The following is a 25798-nucleotide window of genomic DNA, read 5'->3' on the forward strand; positions in this document are numbered from 1 at the left end:
CCCCTGAGGAATGATGCAAATGCACCAAAGCCATACTTCTCTCCACCCTTGAGCGCCTGTTGATATGCAGATGTACTAAAGCCAGGCGAGGTATTCTGGAAATACTACAATTTTACCTACACCAACTTAATAAGTCTGCGCCCCCAGCCCTTAGTCACATTCCTGAAGAATCCTTAAAAGGGGGAACCCCCAACCTTTCTGTGAGCTCCTCTTTCTGAGGTCGCCCGCACTTTCTAAGTCGTAACCTTTTAACTTTAAACTTTCTCCAACCCTTCAGGGCGCCTCTCCCCAGTGAGGTTGCCTGCTGCACTTTTTCTCTGTTTAAATAACTTTAAATAAAACTTTTATTTTGCTTCACTACTGTGTCTCTGCCCTTCGATTCTTTGTTGCGGCGGGGACAAGGACGGAGGAAAAGGCACAACGCTCCCCTAACAAAACCCTGTAAGACAGTGGTTTACTGTTTACGTGTGTTTTTTCTACAACATTTACAAAGTCAGCAGAGAACATCCTTTTCACTTCATGTCAACCTGAGTCACAAGCTCAGAGGTTTTCCTTGCGGCAGACTCCAGATATGCGGCCGGCTTTACCGCGCATGCCAGCGCCGGGACAGTGGGCGGACAGGCCCCCTCCCCACCCCCTGCGCCCAGGCCTCATCAGGGACTACGACACCCAGCAGCCCCTGCGGCAGAGCTTGGCCACCATGCGCCTGCGCTGCGGCGGACACCTGCGCCGCGCGGCTCCCGCCAATTCTCACCTCTCTGGCTAAGGGTGGTTGTGGGCCCCATGGAGACGTTTGACCCAGCCGAGCTGCCTGAGCTGCTTAAACTTTATTACCGGAGGCTCTTCCCCTACGCGCAGTACTACCGCTGGCTCAACTACGGCGGAGGTGACGGGAGCGAAGGGCGGGGAGCGGGGTGCCGCGGTGCCCCCCTACAGCCATGTGAGGCCTTCCGCCTCTGAGGTGAAGTGCTCCGCCAATGGCCACACGGACGCCGGCGGAGCCGCTTCACCCCGCCTTGCGTGGGGGGACCTCGCGCCCCTCTTGCCTGCCGCGGTGCCTGAGGCGGGGGCCGGGCGGTTCCGGGGCACCGGGCGGAGGCGCCCTGCGCTAGGGACTGAGGGCCGCCCGCGGGAGGGGAGGCGCTAGACCCTTCGCAGCCGGATTCATTAGTGCTGCTGAGAAAAAGGTGGCATTATAGGTTTAAAATATTTCTGCATCTTTTCCCTCATTTCTACTTTTCTTTATCAGGTGCGGGATGGTAAGTCCTTTCAAATTAGGGACTGGGGCTTGCCTTTTTTTTCATCTATCACAGTGTTGGGCTCATAAAAATATCCTCAGTTCATAAAGTTATAGTGTCCTGAGCTGAATAAAGTGCCAAATTCATTTTACAATGTACATTTATTTTGCAGTGGTGAAGAATTACTTTCAACACCGTGAGTTCTCCTTCACATTGAAGGATGACATTTACATTCGCTACCAGTCCTTCAGCAACCAGATTGATCTGGAAAAGGAGATGCAGAAAATGAATCCGTACAAGATTGATATTGGTGCAGTATATTCCCACAGAGTAAGACGGTGGCTTGTGTGCTTTGTGTGTTTAAACCAAGAGTGGACTGGTTACGCCAGCAGTTTCAGATAAAATTTTTAGTTTATTCTAGTTGAAGAGCCACACTTACTGAATTGTCTTGCATTTAAATGTAATGTTTTGTTCTTTGGTGCTCTACATTATTGACTGGAAATCATGAGGAAGTGAATCGGTTGTATTCTCACCAGGACAAGAAAACAGTATTTGGCTAAAAGACTAAATGAGGGAGTCAGCATGGGTAAAGAGAGTCAACTGAAGGAAAATTTGGAATTGCTCTTTATTTCTCTCTCACGCCCCTTTATCCATTATAGTAGGAAATCTCTAGCTCTACAGCAGCGATTCCTAAAATCCGACTACTGCTACTAGTGCTTCTACCGTCCTCTTCTCCATCGGAATTACTGTAAACTTTCCAGCAGGTTGCTCCTGAAGACTCTATTATAGAGTCCACTCTCAATACAACAGCAAGAGTAATTCTTTTAAAGCAAGTCAAACTCTGCACTGCTCAGAACCGTTCTCCAGTGGCTCCGCTTTCACCCAGAGTAAAACCCCCTTTCTTCCCCATCCACTCACTCCACTCCTGCCACACTGGCTCTTATCAAGCAGTTTCCACTGCCCAGAACCTATTTCCCCAAATACATTGGGTTCGTTCCCTCATCTTTTAAGTCCTCAGTCAGTGAGGCCTACTGCAACCTGCTGCGCCAGTCCCCACTCCTTCCCTCACCACAGATGAATTCCAAGTGCCTAGAGTAATGCCTGGCTGAGTCCACCCTGAGTGTTTGTTGAACGAACAGACCAAAATTGCCTTTCTTCCTTTGTTTAAATATGTATGGATGGTGGGGTGTGGAAATACACATCTGGGATAATAGCTTTTGTATGGACCTTTTATATACATTATGTAACTTGTTTTTCAAGTCTCCATTTCACAAAGGAGAAAACAGGCAGAGAGAACTTTAGGGAAGAAGCAGTGAGGAAAGGCAGGCAAGAAAACTGCTTTAGGGCAGTTTACTCCTCTTTAAAGACAGATGAAAATTGAAGTCCCTGTAGAAGGACCAGGGTGTACTCTTCTAATACTGAAAAGGGGGGAAATTCTCTTTTTTTAATTGGATCAAGACTGAGGGATCTATGGACTTTTTGTGTTTTCTTCTCAGTTACATATGCACAGCTTATAAAATTAAGTATTTAGGCTTTTTAAAGGTCTACTACTACTCCCCATTGTTCCCCAGAGGTGACCTTTTTTTTTAAAGCTGATTCTTAAGGTATTTGTCTCCTTTTCTCTAAATAACGTGCTTATATTTCTTCCACTTTTTCCATTTTAAGCATTATCTACTGACTTACCACACTGGCAGATGAGGATTTTGCTTTTTTTAACCTCATCCACTACCTCACCTCACATACAACCTGCCTATTCCCACATGCTCCTAATATGTTTGTTAGACTAAAAATTAGGGTTAAAGAAAATTAAGGTTAGGTCACTAATTCAACCCTAAACTCTGCCAGTTTTCAATAATTCAGCCTCATCAGTTTGTCAGTTTCATCCTGAAGAAATTTCTCCTTTGGCCTTCTGATCTCCAAACTGGATTAATTGCTCTCTAAGCCTGATGGATAAACATGATCTTATAATCACTCTGGTTACCTTTCACGTCTCTCCAGTGTCGGATTCCCCCTTACCCAACTCTTATGTTTTCTTTTTGGTTTGCTCCCTTTTGGTCGAGCACATTCTCCAGGAGCTTCCTGAGAAAAGGTGCATGTTTTGACAGCTCCTGTGTCTGGAAAACGTCTTCATTCTCCTTTTGTGCTTTACCAGTCTGTAAATCATTTTCCCTTAAAATTCTGAGACATTGCTATGTTACATTCTCATTTCCATTATTGCTCTTTAGAAAATTAATGCAGTTCTAATTATTGTTCCACTGTGTTGGACCTGGAAGCTCTTAGGATTTTTTATCTATCTCCTCTGTCCCTAATGTTCTGAAATTTCACAGTGATATGCCTTGGTGTGCATCTTTATTCATCTAGTGTGCTAAATACTTGATGGGCCCTTATGACCATAAAGTTGTATCCTTTAATTCTGGGAAATTTTCCCATTTGTTTTTAACATAATCTTTCCAACTTGTAATTTTTCTCTGATCCCTAGAAATCATGAAGTCAGATACTACACATCTTGGACTAGTCATCTTTTTTTTTTTTTTTTGGTATCATCAATCTACAATTACATGAGGAACATTATGTTTACTAGACTCCCCCCATCACCAAGTACCCCCCACATACCCCACTACAGTCACTGCTGGACTGGTCATCTTAATTCATTTTTTCTTTTTCTTCATACTTTCTGTTTCTTTGTCCTATACTTTCTGGGGAATTTCCTCAAGAGGTTTTAATTTCTGCTATTATAATTTCCAAGAATTTTTTGAAGAGCATCCTATACTTTTTTCATTGATATGTTTTATATTTCTGAGGATACCAGTGATAGTTTTTAAAGTTTTCTTCTATTGCACAGGCTGTTTTTTTAAGTTCCTTTTTTTTCCTGTTTGCTCCCCTCTTTCATTTTATAGACTTTCCTCACATGTCTGGTAATTTCTTGCTTGTTGCTTATACTTAAGAATAGAGAACTAAAAAGCTGATTGGAAGCTCTGAACACGTGTCTGAAATTTCCTTACTACAGGGTAATCTGGCTGGCCCATTTTATTGGGGGAGAAGCTCTAATGTCAGTTTCTCTAGATCTTTGCTAGAATGAAAATTCCACTAGTGCAAAGATCTTTGATCACTGATCTATTCTTAGAGCCTGTAACAGTGCCTGACCCACCTGTTCAGAGTCTTCAGAGAGGAATCTTCCAGTCTCCTGCCCAGGGTGCCAGTGGATGGGTACATAAGAGGGGAGAGGGTCTCAACATTCTGCATGTAAATGTCTTATTAGTTCTAAAATTAGATCATCAATACAATACAGCCTTCTTCAGCTGTGCCTATTGTCCCCCAAGTCCCTCTGTTTTGTGCTCCAGGAAATAGTTCAGGTGTCTTCCAAAGAAATAGAAGCACAGTCACTTAGCTCTTCAGAGTAAGTGTAGGAATCTGGGAAATTGCTTCATAAATAGATTTTTAACCAATTCTCTTTTTATCATACACTGTCATTCTAGAGATACCTGTCATCACCCATTTCTGAGCCTTTTGGGGATTCCAAGGTGTAAATTGGGTTTCTTATCTTTCCTTATTGGGAGCTTAAGATTCAGCTTGTAACGGTCTCCTTATTAAAAAATGTGTAGTCTCTTCTCGGTTCTTTTTTAAAAGGTTTATGCTTTTCTTTAAAAAAAAACAAAACTTTTTACTATCATTTTGGTGCATATTTGGAGGGAGCTAAATAAGTATCTGTATTCAGTCTCTCTTTACTGATAGTCCACAGCCTCAAAGGCTTAGGTCAAACTAACTGGGGAGAGCTTTCTGAATTACTGAAAAATTTTAAATACATTTTCTTTACTTATGTGTCCAGTAACAATTACAGGTCCTTAAAATACCTTGTAATAGGGTATTATTTATCTGTATATACTTTTCCTTACCAGAAACCTAAAAAAGCTTTAATATGATTTCTGTTGATAAATATTTATTACAGTTATATCTCAATTATTTCACTAGAACTGGAAAAAATATGGTGATATATATTTATCAGACCCTGTTTTAACTAAGTGAAAGTTACACTGTCATCAATTTTAGATGTATAGTTTCCAAATTAATGAACTTTAATTGATATAGACATGACATTGTGTGGCTTCACCTCTTTCTGGGCACTTTCCATTGTGGGTAGAAAATAAGCGTATCTGGCAGCTCTTAAAGCAACTGATTGATATTTGTACTTTTAGCCCAATCAACACAATACAGTGAAGCTGGGAGCTTTCCAGGCTCAGGAAAAAGAACTTGTGTTTGACATTGACATGACAGACTACGACGATGTGAGGAGATGTTGTAGGTAAAGACCACATGCCATGCTCAAAGGGTGGGTGATGCCACAGACAGTGAGTAATGATGACTCTGCTTCAGTTCTGCAGATATATGTTCTAAGTGCTGGACCCTCATGACAATGGCCATACGCATCATCGACCGAGCATTGAAGGGCAAGTATTGGCAGTGTCTGAGCAGAGTCAAATGCAAGAGTTGTTTTCCTATGAATATTTGTCTATACCATTTTATAAGCAAGTCTCACAAATTTCTAACGTTTACTTGAAAGCTATGATAGGAAAATAGATTAAAGTTGCAGTTGAAACTCTTGATGAAGCTACTGATCAAACCAGAGAGTTTTTTCCCAATTCAGTCGTCTATTGAGGAACCAGGTACTAGTTGTGTCCTAGATAAAGGAAATAAGACAATTCTTACCTCAAGCAGGTTACATAGTCTAAGAAAGAAATAAGAAAATTGAGGATTACATTTGTGTTAAGTAATATGCAGCAGGTGCTGTGGAGATACAGAACAGCAAGAGTACATACAGGAATGGAAAGGGATTGGATCAAAAAAGGATTCCTCCTAGAAGAGGTAATTATAAGGATAAACATTGTAAGAATAACTCTTACGCAGGGAGTTTGTGTGCCAGGCACTGTTCTAACACTTTAAATTTACTAGCTTTTTAATATACCTAAACAGGGTCTTTAAGGATAAATGGCAGTTGGTCAGGGAGAGAAACAGAATTGCTGGGATATAAAGAGATTCTCAACATAGAAACCAGGATAGGTAAAAACAAAGGCAAGAATGTGGGGGGCACAGTAAACTGCAAATAGTATAGTTAAGGTTATATCCATTTGAATAAGATTTAAAAAGGAAGGAAGTAAGCAGGAACCAGGAGTTTATAGATTTGTTTTAAAACCTATTATTTCTCCCCTTCTCAGAGGACTTTGGATTTAAGCATTGTCTCTGGGTATATTCTGGAAGGAGAGGTGTTCATTGTTGGGTGTGTGATGACTCAGTTAGAAGACTATCTTCTGCAGTGCGTTGTGGGATAGTTGAGTATTTAAGTCTTATAAAGGTAAGATCTTAGTGATAATTCACAGTTGTTTGTTTGCTAGATGTTACCAAGCCTGGTATGTTTACTACAAAATTAAACGATCTTTTATAGCATCCACATTCTGAAATAGGAGATCTTACCAGTAGATCATTTAAAATCATATAAGCTACATTTTTTAAGATATTTCATATCATGCTGTAAATATCCTCTTTTGTGACAAAAGGATGATTAGTTTATACTTTGCTGGTTCAGTTATGACAAAGTTGAGCCAGAAAGTGGCAGGTATTGAGACTATATAAAATAGCAACCAAGCTTCAAATTTTGACAGAATTTTATCAATACCTTGAGAACACATGGAAGAAATTTTTTAATTATTTGATTTATGTTATATAATATATACATGAAGTTCTTTTTCGGTGATTTATTTTTCAGGGTGGTCAAGATGTTAAAAAGAAAGTTCACCTAAGTGAAAAAATTCATCCATTTGTCAGGTCTGTTGGAAAAGACTCCATGCAGTTTTAAGTTATGTCTGCTTTTCCCACATATGCTTTTCAGATTACCTTGTTATCAATTTTCTATGCTGGTATAGCATTTTATAATAATAAAAGCTAAAGTTAATTGAGTGTTTATTTTATGTTGCAGTATTCATGATAGGTGGTTTCTAAATGTTCTTACCTGGTCTTCACAACAACCTCATGTGGGTCATGATGCTATCTCCACTTACAGATGAGAAGAGTGAGATTTTGGAGACTACAATTTTCTTAGCATCATAGGAGTAATTGTTAAATTCAAATTCATGTCCTGGCCTGCCTGATTCCAAAACCCACACTCTGCATTTAATTCACTACTTCTCTGGGATAGCTCAAAGGGCTTTGCATTAGTATTATGAATCCCAATTCTGCCACTTACTAAGACCTTGATAAAACAGAGCTTCCATTTCCTTATATGTGTGATGGGGGAACAATATCTGCTCCACCTGTCTCACAGAATAGTCGCAAAAGATGAAAGAGTAGATGTGAAGTCTATTTGCAAATTGTTAAGCACTATATAATTGTTGAGATGTTAAAGCAAGCAATCAGAGGAGGAACTGGACTGGATCCCACATTCTACTACCCGTGTGTTGCTATGTTGTCCTTACTTGGTTGCTTTCTATCCTTACTACATATTTACGATGCTATTAACCTTTTAAGTTGTGGAGTTTTAAGAAATAAATATTTCTTGAATATCTGTTTTAAACAAGGGACTATGATAGGTTCTTTCCCCTTAGTGTGTCTCATTCAATTCTCATAACCCTGCAAAGGGGTATTATTCCCATTTTACTTAGTTAAGTTCTAGAAATTCAGTGAAAGCACTAGCCCCTCCAGATGGCAACAAAAGCTGTGAGGCATCTATTGCTAATAGTGTTGGGACTTTGTTACTGTTATTCCTACAGAAAATCTATAAACATAATTAAAAAATACTTTGAAGAGTATGCCTTGATTGATCAAGATATTCTTGAAAATAAAGGAAGCTGGGATAAGATTTTAGCCCTTGTTCCTGAAAATATCCTTTCCCAAGATAATTTCTGTGTGAGCTACTTTTATCAATCTAGGAAATACTGTGTTCTGCCATATTTTCATATACATATAAGGTTAAACTTTTTTTCCACATCTGTATTTCTGCAATACAGTAAGAAATTAGGCCATTTCAGAAATAAATTTCCTCATTTTGGAAGTTGATCCTCCTAGAATTAATCAATGTTTAAAGAATGCTGAATCATGTAGTCATAATCTATACAGGCCAGAGAAAGCTTTTACATTGAGCCATAAAATTATTTTGACATTCTTTCTGTCATATCACAACTATATTTTTACAGGGGAATTTTTAAAGGATATGTGTTTAATATTTGCATTTTAGGAAAGAGTAATTACTTCCTATATAAACTTTAGATACCTTAGTGGTACTACATACCGAAAACAAGTTGTTCATTGATGTGCCCTAAATGAGTGTGTTCCTTAATGGCTCATCACCAGTCCATGATGAACTTCAACACAGTTTCCAAAGGCACCACAATTCACTTCAGCGTTGGGAGCATTTGAAGAAAGTAGCCAGCAGATGTCAGGTATAGTCATTGAAATCTGTATTACAAATATAATAATGCAGTTCTTAAGTCCTGATTGTTTTGCTTAGTAAAAGATGGTTAAAGATCATTTTTAAATTACTTTTAAAGAAATGCTCATAAGTCCTTACTAATCTCATGTTGTACTTACATCTGGTTTTAGAATAACATCAAAAATGACAAATGTGGACCCTGGCTTGAGTGGGAGATTATGCTCCAGTACTGCTTTCCACGGCTGGATATTAATGTTAGTAAAGGAATCAGTCATTTACTGAAGAGCCCTTTTAGTGTTCATCCTAAAACAGGTACTATGTACAGAAGTAAGGAAAACTAAAAGAAAAATGAAAGCTATTTTTTGTTTTAGCAAGCATATCACTTGTGAAGATAAATGATGTCCGAGATATTAAAGGTTGAAGAATTGTCTGTCAGCTAATACCTAAATTAACTTATTTTGTAATTGTTAGTGGCTATCAGATGAGTTTCCACTATGTAAATAATTTTCAGTTAGGTTTTTGAGGTTCAGTGTTACACATGGAGAGGAATTTAGAAATCACAAGACAACAGCTCTCATTTGTACAGATGAGAAAACTGGTCAAAGAAGTTAGTGACTTTTCTACAGTCTTAAATTTTGTCAGCTAGTTCAGTTCTTAAAACTCAAAGTTTTTCCACTGTTTTGTGTCCCTCATTTCTTCTTGTTTTTGTTATCATTAATCTACAATTACATGAAGAACATTATTGTTACTAGGCTCCTCCCTTCACCAAATCCCCCCACAACCCCCATTACAGTCACTGTCCATCAGCGTAGTAAGATGCTGTAGAATCGCTACTTGTCTTCTCTGTGTTGTACAGCCCTCCCCATGCCCTCCCCCTATTATACATGCTAATTGTAAGGCCCCCTTTCTTTTTCCCCGTCCTCATCCCTCCCTACCCAACCATCCTCCCCAGTCCCTTTCCCTTTGGTAACTGTTAGTCCATTCTTGAGGTCTGTGATTCTGCTGCTGTTGTTTTTTTTTTGACATGAGATATTCGACGCTTTATTATAAAATAGGCTTTGTATTAGGCTAATAAAAATGTGCTGAGCTATCATAGGCTATACTAAGCTATGATGTTCTGCAAGCTAAGTGCATTAAATGCATTTTTTAAATTCATTTTATTATCATTAATCTACAATTAAATGAAGAACATTATGTTTACTAGACTACCCCCTTCACCAAGTCCCCCCCACAAACCCCATTACAATCACTGTCCATCAGCATAGTAAGATGTTGTAGAATCACTACTTGTCTTCTCTGTGTTGCACCTCCCCCCTTATGCCCCCCCCACATTATACATGCTAATCGTAAGGCCCCCTTTCTTTTTCCCCGCCCTTATCCCTCCCTTCCCACCCCTCCTGCCCAAAACCTTTCCCTTTCATAACCATTAGTCCATTCTTGGGTTCTGTGATTCTGCTGCTGTTTGGTTCCTTCAGTTTTTCTTTGTTCTTATACTCCACATATGAGTGAAATCATTTGGTACTTGTCTTCCTCTGCATGGCTTATTTCACTGAGCATAATACCCTCTAGCTCCATCCATGTTGTTGCAAATGGTAGGATTGTTTTCTTCTTATGGCTGAATAATATTCCATTGTGTATATGTACTACATCTTCTTTATCCATTCATCTACTGATGGACACTTAAGTTGCTTCCCTTTCTCGGCTATTGTAAATAGTGCTGCGATAACATGGGGGTGCATCTTCTTTTTCAAACTGGGCTGCTGCATTCTTAGGGTAAATTCCTAGGAGTGGAATTCCTGGGTCAAATGGTATTTCTATTTTGAGCTTTTTGAGGAACCTCCATACTGCTTTCCACAATGGTTGAACCAATTTACATTCCCACCAGCAGTGTAGGAGGGTTCCCCCTTCTCCACAACCTTGCCAACATATGTTGTTTTTCTTTTGGATGTTGGCCATCCTTACTGGTGTGAGGTGATATCTCATTGTGGTTTTAATTTGCATTTCTCTGATGACTAGCAATGTGGAGCATTTCATGTGTCTGTTGGCCATCTGAATTTCTTCTTTGGAGAACTGTCCAGCTCCTTGGCCCATTTTTTAGTTGGATTATTTGCTTTTTGTTTGTTGAGGTATGTGAGCTCTTTATATATTTTGGATGTTGACCCTTTATCAGATCTGTCATTTATGAATATATTCTCCCATAATGTAAGGTACCTTTTTGTTCTATTGATGGTGTCCTTTGCTGTACAGAAGCTTTTGAGTTTGATGTAGTCCCACTTGTTCATTTTTGCTTTTGTTTCCCTTGCCCGGGGAGATATGTTCATGAAGTAGTCGCTCATGTTTATGTCCAAGAGATTTTTGCCTATGTTTTTTTCTAGGAGTTTTATGGTTTCATGACTTACATTCAGGTCTTTGATCCATTTCGAATTTACTTTTGTGTATGGGGTTAGACAGTGATCCAGTTTCATTCTCTTACATGTAGCTGTCCAGTTTTGCCAGCACCATCTGTTGAAGAAACTGTTATTTCCCCATTGTATGTCCATGGCTCCTTTATCATATATTAATTGACCATATATGTTTGGGTTAATGTCTGGAATCTCTATTCTGTCCCACTGGTCTGTGGCTCTGTTCTTGTGCCAGTACCATATTGTCTTGATTACTGTGGCTTTGTAGTAGAGCTTGACGTTGGGGAGCGAGATCCCCCCTACTTTATTCTTCCTTCTCAGGATTGCTTTGGCTATTCGGGGTCTTTGGTGGTTCCATATGAATTTTTGAACTATTTGTTCCAGTTCGTTGAAGAATGCTGTTGGTAATTTGATAGGGATTGTATTAAATCTGTATATTGCTTTGGGCAGGATGGCCATTTTGACTATATTAATTCTTCCTAGCCAAGAGCATGGCATGAGTTTCATTTGTTAGTGTCCTCTTTAATTTCCCTTAAGAGTGTCTTATAGTTTTCAGGGTATAGGTCTTTCACTTCCTTGGTTAGGTTTATTCCTGGGTATTTTACTCTTTTTGATGCAATTATGAATGGAATTGTTTTCCTGATTTCTCTTTCTATTGGTTCATTGTTAGTGTATAGGAAAGCCACAGATTTCTGTGTATATTTTGTATCCTGCAACTTTGCAGAATTCCATATTAGTTCTAGTAGTTTTGGAGTGGAGTCTTTAGGGTTTTTTATGTACAATATCATGTCATCTGCAAATAGTGACAGTTTAACTTCTTCTTTACCAATCTGGATTCCTTGTATTTCTTTGTTTTGTCTAATTGCCATGGCTAGGACCTCCAGTACTGTGTTGAATAACAGTGGGGAGAGTGTGCATCCCTGTCTTGTACCTGATCTCAGAGGAAAAGCTTTCAGCTTCTTGCTTTTCAGTATGATGTTGGCTGTGAGTTTATCATACATGGCCTTTATTAAGTTGAGGTACTTGCCTTCTTTGCCCGTTTTGTTGAGAGTTTTTATCATGAATGGATGTTGAATTTTGTCAAATGCTTTTTCAGCAACTGTGGAGATGATCATGTGGTTTTTGTCCTTCTTTTTGTTGATGTGGTGGATGATGTTGATGGATGTTCAAATGTTGTACCATCCTTGCATCCCTGTGATGAATCCCACTTGCTCATGGTGTATGATCCTTTTGATGGTTTTTTGAATTGTTTGCTAATATTTTGTTGAGTATTTTTGCATCTGCATTCATCGGGTATATTGGTCTGTAATTTTCTTTTTTGGTGGGGTCTTTGCCTGGTTTTGGTATTAGAGTGATGTTGGCTTCACAGAATGAGTTTGGGAGTATTCCCTCCTCTTCTATTTTTTGGAAAACTTTAAGGAGAATGGGTATTATATCTTCTCTATATGTCTGATAAAATTCCAAGGTAAATCCATCTGGCCCGGGGGTTTTGTTCTTGGGTAGTTTTTTGAATTACCAATTCAATTTCTTTACTGGTAATTGGTTTGTTTAGGTTTTCTGTTTCTCCGTTGGTCAGTCTTGGAAGGTTGTATTTTTCTAGGAAGTTGTCCATTTCTTCTAGGTTTTCCAGCTTGTTAGCATATAGGTTTTCATAGTAGTCTCTAATAATTCTTTGTTTTTCCTTGGGGTCCATCGTGATGTTTCCTTTCTCATTCCTGATTCTGTTGATGTGTGTTGATTCTCTTTTTCTCTTACTAAGTCTGGCTAGAGGCTTACCTATTTTGTTTATTTTCTCAAAGAACCAGCTCTTGGTTTCATTGCTTTTTTTCTATTGTTTATTCTTCTCAATTTTATGTATTTCTTCTCTGATCTTTATTATGTCCCTCCTTCTGCTGACTTTAGGCCTCATTTGTTCTTATTTTTCCAATTTCGATAACTGTGATGTTAGACTGTTCATTTGGGTTTGTTCTTCCTTCTTGAAGTATGCCTGGATTGCTGTATACGTTCCTCTTAGGACTGCTTTCACTGCATCCCACAGAGGTTGGGGCTTTGTGTTGTTGTCATTTGTTTCCATATATTGCTTGATCTCTATTTTAATTTGGTCGTGGATCCATTGATTATTTAGGAGCATGTTGTTACGCCTCCATGTGTTTGTGAGCCTTTTTACTTTCTTTGTACAATATATTTCTAGTTTTATACCTTTGTGGTCTGAAAAGTTGGTTGGTAGAATTTCAATGTTTTTGAATTTACTGAGGCTCTTTTTGTGGCCTAGTATGTGGTCTATTCTGGAGAATGTTCCATGTGCACTTGAGAAGAATGTGTAACCTGTTGCTTTTGGATGTAGAGTTCTGTAGATGTCTGTTAGTTCCATCTGTTCTAGTGTGTTGTTCAGTGCCTCTGTGTCCTTACTTATTTTCTGTCTGGTGGATCTATCCTTTGGAGTGAGTGGTGTGCTGAAGTCTCCTAAAATGAGTGCATTGCTTTCTATTTCCTCCTTTAGTTTTGTTAGTATTTGTTTCACATATGCTGGTGCTCCTGTGTTGGGTGCATATATATTTATAATGGTTTTATCCTCTTGTTGGACTGAGCCCTTTATCATTATGTAATGTCCTTCTTTATCTCTTGTTACTTTCTTTTTTTTGAAGTCTATTTTGTCTGATACAAGTACTGTACCTTTTTTCTCCTTGTTTGCATGAAATATCTTTTTCCATCCCTTGACTTTTAGTCTGTGCATGTCTTTGGGTTTGAGGTGAGTCTCTTGTAAGCAGCATATAGATGGGTCTTACTTTTTTATCCATTTTATTACTCTGTGTCTTTTGATTGGTGCTTTCAGTCCATTTACATTAGGGTGATTATTGAAAGATATGTACTTATTGCCATTACAGGCTTTAGATTTGTGGTTACCAAAGGTTCAAGGTTAGCTTCTTTACTATCTTACTGTCTAACTTAACTCACTTATTGAGCTATTATAAACACTGTCTGATGATTATTTATTTCTCTCCCTTCTTATTCCTCCTCCTCCATCCTTTATATGTTAGGTGTTTTATTCTGTGCTCTTGTGTTTCCTTTGACTGCTTTTGTGGGTAGTTGAACTTGTTTTTTTTTTTGCCTTTAGTTAGTATTTGGTTTGTCTGCTTTCTTTGCTGTGATTTTATTTTCTCTGGTGACATCTATTTAACCTTAGGAGTGATCCCATTTAGAGTGCAGTCCCTCTAAAGTACCCTGTAGAGGTGGTTTGTGGGAGGCAAATTCCCTCAACTTTTACTTGTCTGGGAATTAATCCCTCCTTCATATTTAAATGATAATCGTGCTGGATATAGTATTCATAGTTCAAGGCCCTTCTGTTTCATTGCATTAGATATATCATGCCATTCTCTTCTGGCCTGTAAGGTTTCTGTTGAAAAGTCTGATGATAGCCTGATGGGTTTTTTCTTTGTAGGTCACCTTTTTCCTCTCTATAGTTGCCTTTAAAACTGTCCTTGTCCTTGATCTTTGCCATTTTAATTATTATGTGTCTTGGTGTTGTCCTCCTTGGGTCTCTTCTGTTGGGAGTTCTGTGTACTTCTGGGGTCTGAGCAACTATTTCCTCCCCCAGTTTGGGGAGGTTCTCAGCAATTATTTCTTCAAATACAGTTTCTATCCCTTTTTCTCTCTCTTCTTCTTCTGGTACCCCTTTAATGCAAATAGTGTTCCTTTCGGATTGGTCACACAGTTCTCTTAATATTGTTTAATTCCTGGAGATCTCTCTCTGCGTCAGCTTGTATGCGTTCCTGTTCAATGGTTTCTATTTCACCAATGGCCTCTTGCATCTCATCCATTCTGCTTTTAATTCCTTCCAGAGATTGTTTTATTTCTGTAGTCTACCTCCCTACTTTGTCCGTTAACTCTTGCATTTTTCTCTGCAGCTCCATCAGCATGGTTATGACCTTTATTTTGAATTCTTTTTCAGGGAGATTGGTTAGGTCTCTCTCTCCAAGCTCCTTGTTAGGGGTTGTCTCTGTGATTTTGGTCTGGATCAAATTCTTCTGTCTTTTCGTGGCTATAGAGGTAGTTGTCGGGAGCTGGCGCGTGTGTCAACTGGGAGAACGTCCCTTCTTGCTAGTTTGTGGCCTTCCTGTCCTGGGAGAACGGTGACCCCTAGTGGCTTGTTCTAGGTAGCTGTGCGCAGCTGATTCTTGCCCGGCCACTGTGAAGTAAGCTCCGTAGTTGCTGTGGGCATGGCCACTCTCAGGCTGCTGCTCCGCTATGGCAGTGCAGCGTCACAGGGGGAACGTGCAGGAGGCTGTTTATCGCCGTGTGGGGCCTCAGAGCTGCGCAGCCACCCAGGGGTTTAGGGTGCCCAGAGTTCCCTGGGATTTCCAGCTGCTGGGCTGAGTATGCCGGTACACTTCCGTCCAGCTGTGGGGACCCTATCCCTCTAAGACTTTCAAAAGGCACTCACTTTTCTTTGTCCCAGGGGTGTTGGCTGCGGGGACCCACTCACAGGTTTTAGTGTTCTGTTTCCCTAGTATTCAGCACCCCACACACTGTGTCCCTGTGCTCCCGGTGCGGATGGCTAGCACTGGGTATTTAGCAGGCCTGGGCTCCCACTCCCTCCCCGCTCCAACTCCTCTCCTCCCGCCAGGAGCTGGGGTGAGGGGCGCTCGGGTCCCGCCAGGCCGCAGCTTGTATCTTACCCCCTTCATGAGGTGCTGGGTTCTCGCAGGTGTAGATGTAGCCTGGCTGTTGTCCTGTATCTTCTGGTCTCTCTTTTAGGGATAGTTGTATTTGTTGTATTTTCAAAAATATATATGGTTTTGGGAGGAGATTTCCACTGCCTTTCTCACATCACCATCTTGGCTCCTCCTGTGTCCCACATTTCTTTTTCAATAGTTTTAGCTGTCCTCTTCTGTAATTTTTCCACTATTCTTCCTCCCTTATTTTTTTTCAGTAGTTTTAGCTTTCCTCTTTCACATTTCCCTTTAGTAAGATTTGATGGACTGAAGCTGACTTTAAAATAAGTATAAAAGTGGCTATATTGGCATAAACTTTGTTCTACTCAACAAGAGGACTTAGTAGAAAAAGTACTGCGTATAGTTGTTTTTAATGTCAGCAGTCCAACTGTGCCACTCTGTGTGATGTTAGGCAGATTACTGTCTACCTTAGTTTTCTCATCCATAGAATGGGGATAATAATAGTACCTACCTCATGGGTTGTGAAGTTATGAAATATAAAGTGCTTAGGAAAGTATCGCACATTCAGGTATCCGAAACTGCCTAGTTTTCTTTAACAATCTTTAATGGCTTTGTAGTCCTTACATATATATATAGCCCCTTTTCAAACTTGTCAACATGTGTTTTTAACTTCTTTTGGTAATAACTGTAATATTTCTTAATATGTATTTTAAGTTTAATTCTAAAGTTTCAGCTTAATTCTTAATAGGCGTTTTAAATTTAATTTTAGAATATTCTGATATTCAATGTTTGGGTAAATTAATTATGTTCCTTCATAAATATTTGCATTTTGAGTATATCGTTTTTCCCATTAAGAAGCTGCAGTCTTTTTACTCTTGTCTTCAAACAGCAACTCCCAATTCCCACAGTTATTTTACTTATTATTCATCTGGAATTCTTTTAGATTCATTATCCCTTTTTTGAAATGTGTTAGATTTTAGTTGTGGATCTTGTAAAATAGTATAATGTTGTCTATTTTATTTTCAAAATGCTTTCTGAAGATGCCAACATATAGGTGTCTGTTCTGATCTCAGTAAACAAACCAAGGTAATGAAATGGAGTGTTTCCATCTATTTTGTTCCATTTTCAGGACTCACAAATTTGAGACCGTTTTATCTGAATATAGAAGGCTATTAGGAAAAGAGAGACAGAAACAGCAACAGAGATAAGAGCAGCTAGGTAATAGCTCAACAGTTTTTTCACACCTATTTTTTGGTGTGGAAGGACATAATTTTAATCTCTGTTTCTAAATATTGTTGTTAACAAATAAGTCAAACCTTTTTTCTAAGTCTTAGATTAAAATTTTAGCCAAAAATAACTTAATGAGAGACAGCCTATAATGATTTGAATTCCCCAGTCATCATTTTACAACTTTGGTTTTATAGGTCGAATTTCTGTGCCTATTGATTTACAGAAAGTGGATCAGTTTGATCCTTTTACTGTTCCAACCATAAGGTATGTATGTTCCAGATCGTTGATTACTCTTTTTTGTTTGTGACTGTTCCGAATTTGAAGTAGACTGAATAATCTCTTCCAGAGAGGCTGTTCTGAGGCTTAGGTGATGATGCCTGATAAAGCCACTTTTTCTAATGAGTTCCACACAACACACGTTCTTCAGCTGCTATTAAACAAGAAAAAAATTTTAAGTTGAGATAAGTTTGGAAATGCTGACTTAAACAGATAAAAAGTTTTTTATTGCTAATGTGCATGGAAACTCCAAGAAGAGACTGATTTTTAGAATATCCCAAATTTAGTTGGCCACATGATTTTTTTGTACATAATCATGTTGGATAATGCTGACCAAGAAATTCCCTTTTTAAACCAACTTTAAAAGTCCCTTATTCTATTATTTGTAGCTCCATCTGTCATGAATTAGATGCCATTTCCACTAATGAAGAGGAAGAAGAGAATGAAGCTAAATCTGATATCAAACATAGAACCAGAGGTAGGTTAATATATTGAAATCTCACTTTGACATTAGCTGTGTATACACACATCCTTCTATCACTCCAGTAATTAATTCTATTTGGATTCAGCCCAGAGTGGATCAGTGTTTAGCCTGAAACCAGCTCAGTAACAAGTAATAGTATAGTAATTTTTCTGTCTTCATCAATTGCCCAAATGGTGTTCTTGTATCCAATTTGAACCAACAAATATTTACTAAGCAACATCGAAATGTCAGAGTCCATAAGATTAAATTGTCAGTTGGTGTTGATGGTCTTTTGAATTTCAGTCTTTTATATTCAACAGCTACTTGTTTAATAACTACTATGTCTGCAGAACCTTTGTTCTTTGTTTTTGATGTGTTCAGATGAATGTTATTGTAATACTTTTTTTTATGATCACATTGTATATTCAAAAGTTTGAAGGAGCTGGGGAATTTATAAATCTTCCTGCTACAATAGAAGTCAAATCTTCTAATGCCAACACCCAAGAGACACTCCGTGGCAGTAGAGTCCAGTAGCACCTTCATGTGATGATGAATCCTAGGTACACTCTATTATGGTAGTCACTAACCACACCTGGCTTTTGGGAACTTGAAATGTGAGAAACTGGGTTTTTTATTTCATTTAATTTTAATTTTAATAGCCACATGCGGCAACTACTGTAAGGGACAATGCAGATCTGAGCTCTCTGGTTGACATTTTTTTGTCAAATGTTGCTACCCTTTCAAAATCACATTTCTCTTTAGTAAGATTTGATGGGCTGAAGCTGACTTTAAAATAAATATAAAAGTGGCTATATTGGCATAAACTTTGTTCTATCCAACAAGAGGACCTAATAGAAATACGAGTTCAAATATCACTTCATCAATTCCAACTCTAACATATTATTTAAACATAGTATTAAACACACTATTAATGTTTGTAGAGTGATTATAAGTATTGTGTTTTGAAAACTTGAAAAAAATCTCTAAGAGCCTGAAAAATAAGAGTAAACTAGAAAAAGGAACTCAGAGAAAACAGACCATACAGGGAATAAACAAAGCCTTTTTTTTAACTAGTATCATCAGAAAATAAAAGAAGATAGAGCATCCATGGAACAAAATCAGAATGCTAGGAAAAAGAAACAGAATAAGAACAACGTCTTAGAAATCAAAAACATAATCAGAATTTTTAAAAACTCAATGGAGTTTTAAGGAAGAAAAACATAAAAATTATAGAGGACTAGTTCAGGAGGTCTAATATCTGACTATGGGCATTTTGGGGAGGGGTGGGAGATAGGGAGGAAAAAATCAATATTATATAGGGAAACATCCCCGAAATAAGCCCTTTATTCAAAGGGCTCAGCATAATAAGAAAACAGACTTACACACCAAGGCACATCATTTCGAAATTTCAGAACACTGAGAATTAAGATCTAAAGAGTTTTCAGACCCCTATCTTCTTCCCTTCCCCCCAAAGAAGCCACAGACCTAGAAAGAATGGCCTCAAATTTCTAAATAATGGAAGTGTTCATTTATTAGAAGTGCTATAAATGAAAAAAGTGGTTGCTATTCAAGAGGAATGAGTGATCAGAATTAGGGCAGGGGGCTGCTATTTTTCCATTATAAACCTGTTAATACTGTTTTACTCTTTTTAACAAAGTATGTTACTTTAACACAACTTTTAAAATGTAAGAATGTCTCTGTGGACATCTTTTTCTTTAGTTCAGAGGTTTTAAGGAAGCAAGTTTGGCTCCTCAAAAGGAGGAATTTTTTAATAAATAGAATTGTTCAAAAATAACTGTCATTTCAAGTATTCGTAAATAGGCTATTAGCCATCCAACATTTCCTAGTGTTGGGAGGTTGGAATAAGTGATACATAAGTTCCTTATTATTCTCTTTAGTTTGTATGATTTTTTTTTTTTTTAAGCACTAAAATCACTGGAGGTCATTTTATTTTGACAAAAAGTATGAGGCCCCCTGCAGGCATAAAGGAGTTTCAGGAATATACAATCACTGGTTAACATATTAACACATACACCGGAATGTTTTGGTAAAATGTACAAAAAAGAAAAAGTTTTAGGGGCACAAAAAGAGAAAGACTTTAGCACAGTTTTCTGTATCTCTGGAAGATGAAGCAGCCAGAACTAAGTGAGAATATAGAGAATTGGGACAATAACATTACTAAGTTTAATTAAATAGACCAAATTGGAATTTGTGCCTTACATAGTTTGGTATGATTTTAAGCCTTTGCCCTTTTTCAGATTAGTACCATTTGCCCCCTCCCTCCTGGAGTGGTGTCCTTCTGACCATCTAATTATGTCTTTTTTTCTAAGACCCAGTTCATAGCCACCTGTCAAAACTGATTGGTCAATTCTTTGGACTCACAGTTATCCATATGCCTATTTCACCTTTATATACTGTTTTCTATTACTATATGTAGGATTTGTGTTCTCAATTTATTAAAAACTTATTGAGACCACATAGTATGGCTTATACTTTTTTAGAATTTAGCATAGTACTTAATATTTAACAGGTATTAGTAAATATTTGCTTAGTAATTATTGAATACATATCATATATTCCACAACAGTGAAGCACATATATATGTAGAGAGAGAGAGAGAGAGAGAGAGACTACATCCATGGAGCTTCCAATCTTGAATTGAAGGTTCAAAATACTATGTTGTTGATCTCAAGCAAAATTTTCCTCTGTATAAGTATTTATCATAAAATCACATATAAAGATTTAGTACAAAATTCTAATATACTTTCAAAATTGCCACAGTTCTGATATTCATTCTTAATACCCTCATTGAGATTCCTTTTCTAGTCCCACGTAATAAGTTAGATAACATTTACTAAATTTTTAAGTATAGTTTCTTTCTTTACTTTTTTTCAGTAAACTGTTATGAGGACTCTTAATTCCATGCAGATACAGCATACTACCAAAATTCAAATTTCATCTTGTTCTTAATCAGATTTTGCCCCTATTGGGTATTAATTATAGATTGCATCATTAAATGGATGGTTAAGATTCTATATTCAAAACTTTGTTATGTACATTTTTAAGGCTATTTTATAAATCAAAGAATACCTATATTTAATGTACTGTAACTTTAAACTTCCTGTTGTCTCCAGAAGACATGGCCCTGACTTCTCATCTTTAATGTTTTGCTCTGTTGGTAAAACTATTTTTGAAGCCACAATTTCTAAAGAAAAGAATATTGGATAAGATTTAACACAGCAGTAGGTATGTTGGTCTAATACTGGAAGGTCTGACTACTAGAGGAGATAAGTACATGTGGTTTGGATATTTTAGAGCAGCACTATTTAATATAGCAGCCACATGTGGCTATTAGGACTTGAAGTGTGACTAGTGTAACTACAGAACTGATTTTTCTAAATTAATTTAAAATTTAAAACTGATAATTCACTTACTGTAAAAGTTTTTAAGTATGTTTGGAAAATTTGGGTATATGAGCCTACTTTTTCAACTGTATATTTTATAATTTAAATTTAAATATAGATCAAATTTCTGATGGTAATACAGCATCTAATTGAGATGTACTTTAAGCACAAAATACTAGATTTCAAAGACAGTCAAGAGTGTAAAATGTTTCAATTTTCATTATGTGTTGAAATGATAATATTTTAGATATACTGGGTTAAATAAAACATTAAAATTAATTTCACCTTTTTAAGGTATTAGTGAGTATTTAAAATTACATGTTTCTCATTATATTTCTATTGGACAGCACTGTTCCAGAGAATTCTTAAAGAACAGTTATACTTTCCTGTTCCTCTTGCTGCCAAATGCTAATGATAATGCCTGGTCTTCATAATTCAGATTACAAGAAGACCAATCTTGCTTCTTATATAAAAGTTTTTGAACAGTTTCTTGAAAACCTGGATAAATCCCGAAAAGGAGAGCTCCTCAAGAAAAGTGGTAAGAGTCTATGTTTCCCTTTTAGCTGTTTAGATCTTAATAAGTAAAGTACCCAGCAAGTGAATAATTTTAGATCTATCGTTTTTGCCCTCCCCAGAAAAGTTACTGATTTATCCTACTATCCTCAGAGTTTTTGAAAATTAACATCCTTTACTTCATTTCAACACATACTCATTAAACACCTTCTGTGTGTCAGGTACTGTAAAGGAAACAAAGATTAATTCCATGCTGATGGACAGTGACTGTAATGGGGTATGTGGTGGGGACTTGATAATGGGAGGAATCTAGTAACCACAATGTTGTTCATGTAACTGTATATTAATGATACCAAAATTTTTTTTTAAATCTTTTTTTAATCAAAAAAAAAAAAGAATTCAACATCATGCCTCAGTGCCCTTAGGAAGTACCAACTGGTACAAAACAAAGAAGTACAAAATACCTAGAGATCTCATCTGATTGAGAGAACCTGAGGAGATTTCATATGAAAAGGGTGGTATTTGAACTCTTCTCAGTGAGCTGCTGTAGGAATTCAATCCCCAATGCAAATATGCCATGCCACAAAATATAAGTAGGATTTCCACAAGCAGAGATTTGATGAGAGAAGTACACAGGGTTCGAGAATAGCAGAAGCAAAGGAATAAAGGCAGGAAAGCATCAGGCCACTGGAAGTGATCAAGTAACATCTGATACGGGGAAAAGTGTGTCAGGAAGTGATAGGATAAAATCTGCAGAAGCAGACAAGCCATAGTATAGATGGCCTTGAATTCCAGTCTTGGGAGTTTGTCCTTGATTCAAAATCAAAAGGGACAGGGAAGCTCTTAAAGGCTTTTGAGGAAAGGAATATCATGACTTGTAGTTACATCTGGAAAGATAAATCTAGCAACAATATATCTGGGGAGTGGTAGGGGATACAATAGAGCCTAAGAGGCCAATTGAGCTTTCCCACTAGGACAGCAGCATTGGAGATCTTCCAAAGGGTGCTAATACAGGAGCCATCCTTGACATCTGGCAATGATCTGGAAATGAAGAGGTGAAATGAAAGTAAAAGTGTCACAAACCAGGGGAAAGGAAAGTTTCAAGGAGATTATCAAGTGTCAGATGCAGTAGCAAACTGATAAAATCCTGTTGGATATAGGAAATAGGAGGAGGTGCTAAGAGGATATTACTGTCAAAGGAAGAGTTCTTTGAAGGAAAGACCTGAGCATATGTGAAGCCAAAAGGGAAAAAAAATCAGCTGTGAATAATACTCAAGAGATTGGTGGATACCATAGAAAACTGGCAATGTCAAAACAATACAAACTCACTTTCCACTTCATTTTTTAATAAACTGTGATAACTAAAGAGCATGCCTAAGATAATGCTCTACTCATAGTAGACACTCAGGTACGTGCTTATTGAATGAGCAGTGATGACAACTTGGAAAGCCTCTTTGAAGCTGCCATTCCAACTGGCTCTATTAAGTCCTTTGTATTCTTGGTTCTGTACTGACCTATAATATGAGCCTCAGCAAATGTGAAAGGAAGTCCTTATGCATGACAGAAATTTAATGGAAGCATTAAGCAAATCAGAGCGTGAAAGTAAATGGGCTTTGTTTTGTTTTCCTTTACTATCCTTTGATAAAAATTATTCTATTTTAGATTTACAAAAAGACTTCTGAAGATAACTACTCTCAAACCAATGTGGATATTTTCTGCCTTCAACCAAGAAGCAGATAACTTCAAGAGCTATTTAATAAACACATCAGAACTATGTATGAATCTTAATGCTCAAAGCAGAATTTCCTTTTCTTGAGAAATAATTATGTTGAAAAGATCACCAAAGGAGAGTGTCCACATTAGGGCCTAGTGTATTTTTTCAACTGTTGCAGTTGACTCCTCTTCCCTCAGAAAATAGTTGGATTAGCCTCCCCCATAAAGAAGCAGTTTAGCAGTGTAGCACAGAGAAGGCAAATAGTTAATCTGTGGCATCTTACTACACTGATGGACAGTGCCTATATTGGGGTATGGGTGGGGACTTGATAATATGGGTAAATGTAATAACTTTTTTTTTCATGTGAAACCATAAGAGTGTATATCAATAATACCTTAATAAAATTTTTTAAAAAGCAGTTTGGAAGAAATAACCAATTTAGCCAACATAAAACCTGTTTTGTCAGAACACTTGACTTTATATCCAAATACTTAAATTTCTTCTTAAAGATTTCTGTTCTTCCATATTTGGTTTTGTGGTAGATCTTGAAGCATCAGGTTTCTTTGCCTGGCTTTACAAGTAATCTAAGGAAACAGTTGTTCTGGTTTATATTCTGTCTACTAAGAAATGCTGAAAAGCAAGCTACCAGGCTTGCGTTTCCATGATTTATAGAAATTTTGTTTGCATGTCTTTTAACATTGTTTTCTCTATAGCCAATCTTTTTTTTTCTTTTACCTTTTGGTTTATATAAAACAGTGTATAATGCAGTCAACACATTGAGTGTCTTATATTTCTTTCTCCTCTAGTTTTTTAAGAAAAAAATATTAAAGACTTGTGCCAAAGTCCCCATTATTTGAGCTTCTGTTTACTATGTTGTTCAGACAGTTAAAATGCCTGAATACAAAATCACTAAAGACTCATGAGTCCATTGTAAGAACTCAGAACGAGAGTGGAAAGACTGGTATTCTGCTTTCAACAAGAGATGTTTTAAGCTTGCAGTATGTCTAGCATTAAAGAATTTTAAAGTATTGTCATTCAAGCTCTTCGACAAAAGCTGGATATATGAGTCCATAAAATTAATTGTAGAACATTATATTAGCATAAAAATGAATCTTTGGTTCTGAAGATAGCAGAGACAGGCTTAAAGACTATTGACTTCTCAATTTTCTGATTTGCCAACTCATCCACATATGAGAATTGCAGAAACAAAGGGCATAGAACTGGTTTCCATCTCCAAACTTGGTCAATTTATAAACCCAATCAAAGAAAATTATACCCTTCCTTAGCTACTCATTAACAAAAGTCAGTAGGGTTGCTGGGAAAAGGGGGGAATGGTCAAAATAGTTTTATGTGCCTAAGGAGATGATTGGCTATTGCTGAACCTTTCTTCTGAAGGCGATTGGACTGCATTGGCAAATCTTCCAGATCACTCACCTAAGTAGTCTAATGTTAATAGTAACAATAAACAGTTTTTAAGTAACGTACATATATTACCTAATCTTAACAATCCTATGAATAGCTACTACTATCCCCTTTTTACACATCAAGACACTGGGTTAATTAAATCCCTAAGGTCACTATTAGGTGATGAAGCCGAAATTCAGACATAGGATTCTGCCTTCAAAGTCCATGCTCTTAATCATGCCACAATATTACTTGTATCTGACGATAATTTCAGAGTTTCGTTTCTGGTAAACTCCACTATCTCATTTCCTAATTCTCAATTTCGCCGTGGTAAAGATCTTATAAATTTTAAAGTAGCTATAAGAGCTACATTTTAAATGATCACTGTTGTTAAATGGCAGCCACTGCTGTCAAAGCCATTAGCTCAAACAGCGTTAGCCGGTTTCAGTAATACATTTGTTGAGGCTTTTTGTAGGGCTGAGAGGGTACATGAGTCAGGACCCGTAGCCTTTTCACTAGTATACAGTGAATTTACATGCTACTTTTCAAGAATCTTACAATATAAAGCATCGGTTCTTTTCGAGGAATCCTGGACACCTAGAATGGATGAGTTTCACGGTATCTAAGAAGTGCGCAAAACTGCAAGCAAAATGTATATATGCTTATGTTCTTTTACTGAGGAGGAATATCTACACCTTTGTAATAGTTTCGACATTGGTCTAAATAGTGTATTCCAAAAATAAAATTGAAGGGTAACCTAGGTCACTGCTACCATCCAGCGATGAAACTACAATCTCTGGCACTGAGTTTACTTAATACCTCATTTTCCTACATTATTTGAGAAAGAGTACTCGGGAAGTCGCAGTGATACCGCTATGGTACGTCGCTGACCGGAGGGCAGAGGTCGCTCCTCAGCAATTTCCCTTCGGGCATCAGAAACGCCTCAACTTGGGGACCGGGGACAGGTCGGCTGTCTGTGCACCGCGTGGCGCCGATCCGGGTGGCAGCCAGGGAGCGCATCCGCATCCGCGCCGAACTCCCTGAGACGCGGAACGGCTGCACAT

General features: G+C 37.7%; 1 protein-coding gene and 1 long non-coding RNA gene across 10 annotated transcripts; one reads left to right on the forward strand and one right to left on the reverse strand.

The window, feature by feature from the left end:
- The first annotated feature begins 701 nt into the window (after window positions 1–701).
- PRIM1 (DNA primase subunit 1) lies at window positions 702–24182 on the forward strand. 9 transcript variants are annotated; one of them, XR_012122712.1, is made up of 15 exons: window positions 702–886; window positions 1411–1568; window positions 5432–5538; window positions 5610–5683; window positions 6449–6585; window positions 6997–7055; window positions 7997–8106; window positions 8574–8665; window positions 8826–8967; window positions 17155–17224; window positions 17626–17714; window positions 18132–18313; window positions 20834–20945; window positions 21543–21641; window positions 23279–23399. XR_012122712.1 is itself a non-coding variant. In XM_017651929.3 (13 exons), the coding sequence occupies exons 1-13, from the start codon at window positions 784–786 to the stop codon at window positions 23296–23298; spliced, it is 1260 nt and encodes a 419-aa protein (XP_017507418.1). In that variant the 5' UTR covers window positions 702–783; the 3' UTR covers window positions 23299–24182. The 9 variants fall into 9 exon arrangements, 2 of the variants coding, with proteins under 2 accessions (XP_017507418.1, XP_017507420.1); XR_012122713.1 differs by having other exon boundaries at window positions 18132–18259; XR_012122714.1 differs by having other exon boundaries at window positions 18132–18259; window positions 20837–20945.
- Window positions 17130–25797, reverse strand: LOC140844436 (uncharacterized). Its single transcript, XR_012122717.1, has 2 exons — window positions 25626–25797; window positions 17130–17390 (listed from the first exon to the last, which is right to left on the reverse strand). It is a non-coding gene; the product is annotated as an uncharacterized lncRNA (long non-coding RNA).
- Window position 25798: the final 1 nt, after the last annotated feature.

Source organism: Manis javanica, chromosome 11 (assembly GCF_040802235.1).
Source record: "Manis javanica isolate MJ-LG chromosome 11, MJ_LKY, whole genome shotgun sequence".
NCBI lineage: Eukaryota > Metazoa > Chordata > Mammalia > Pholidota > Manidae > Manis > Manis javanica.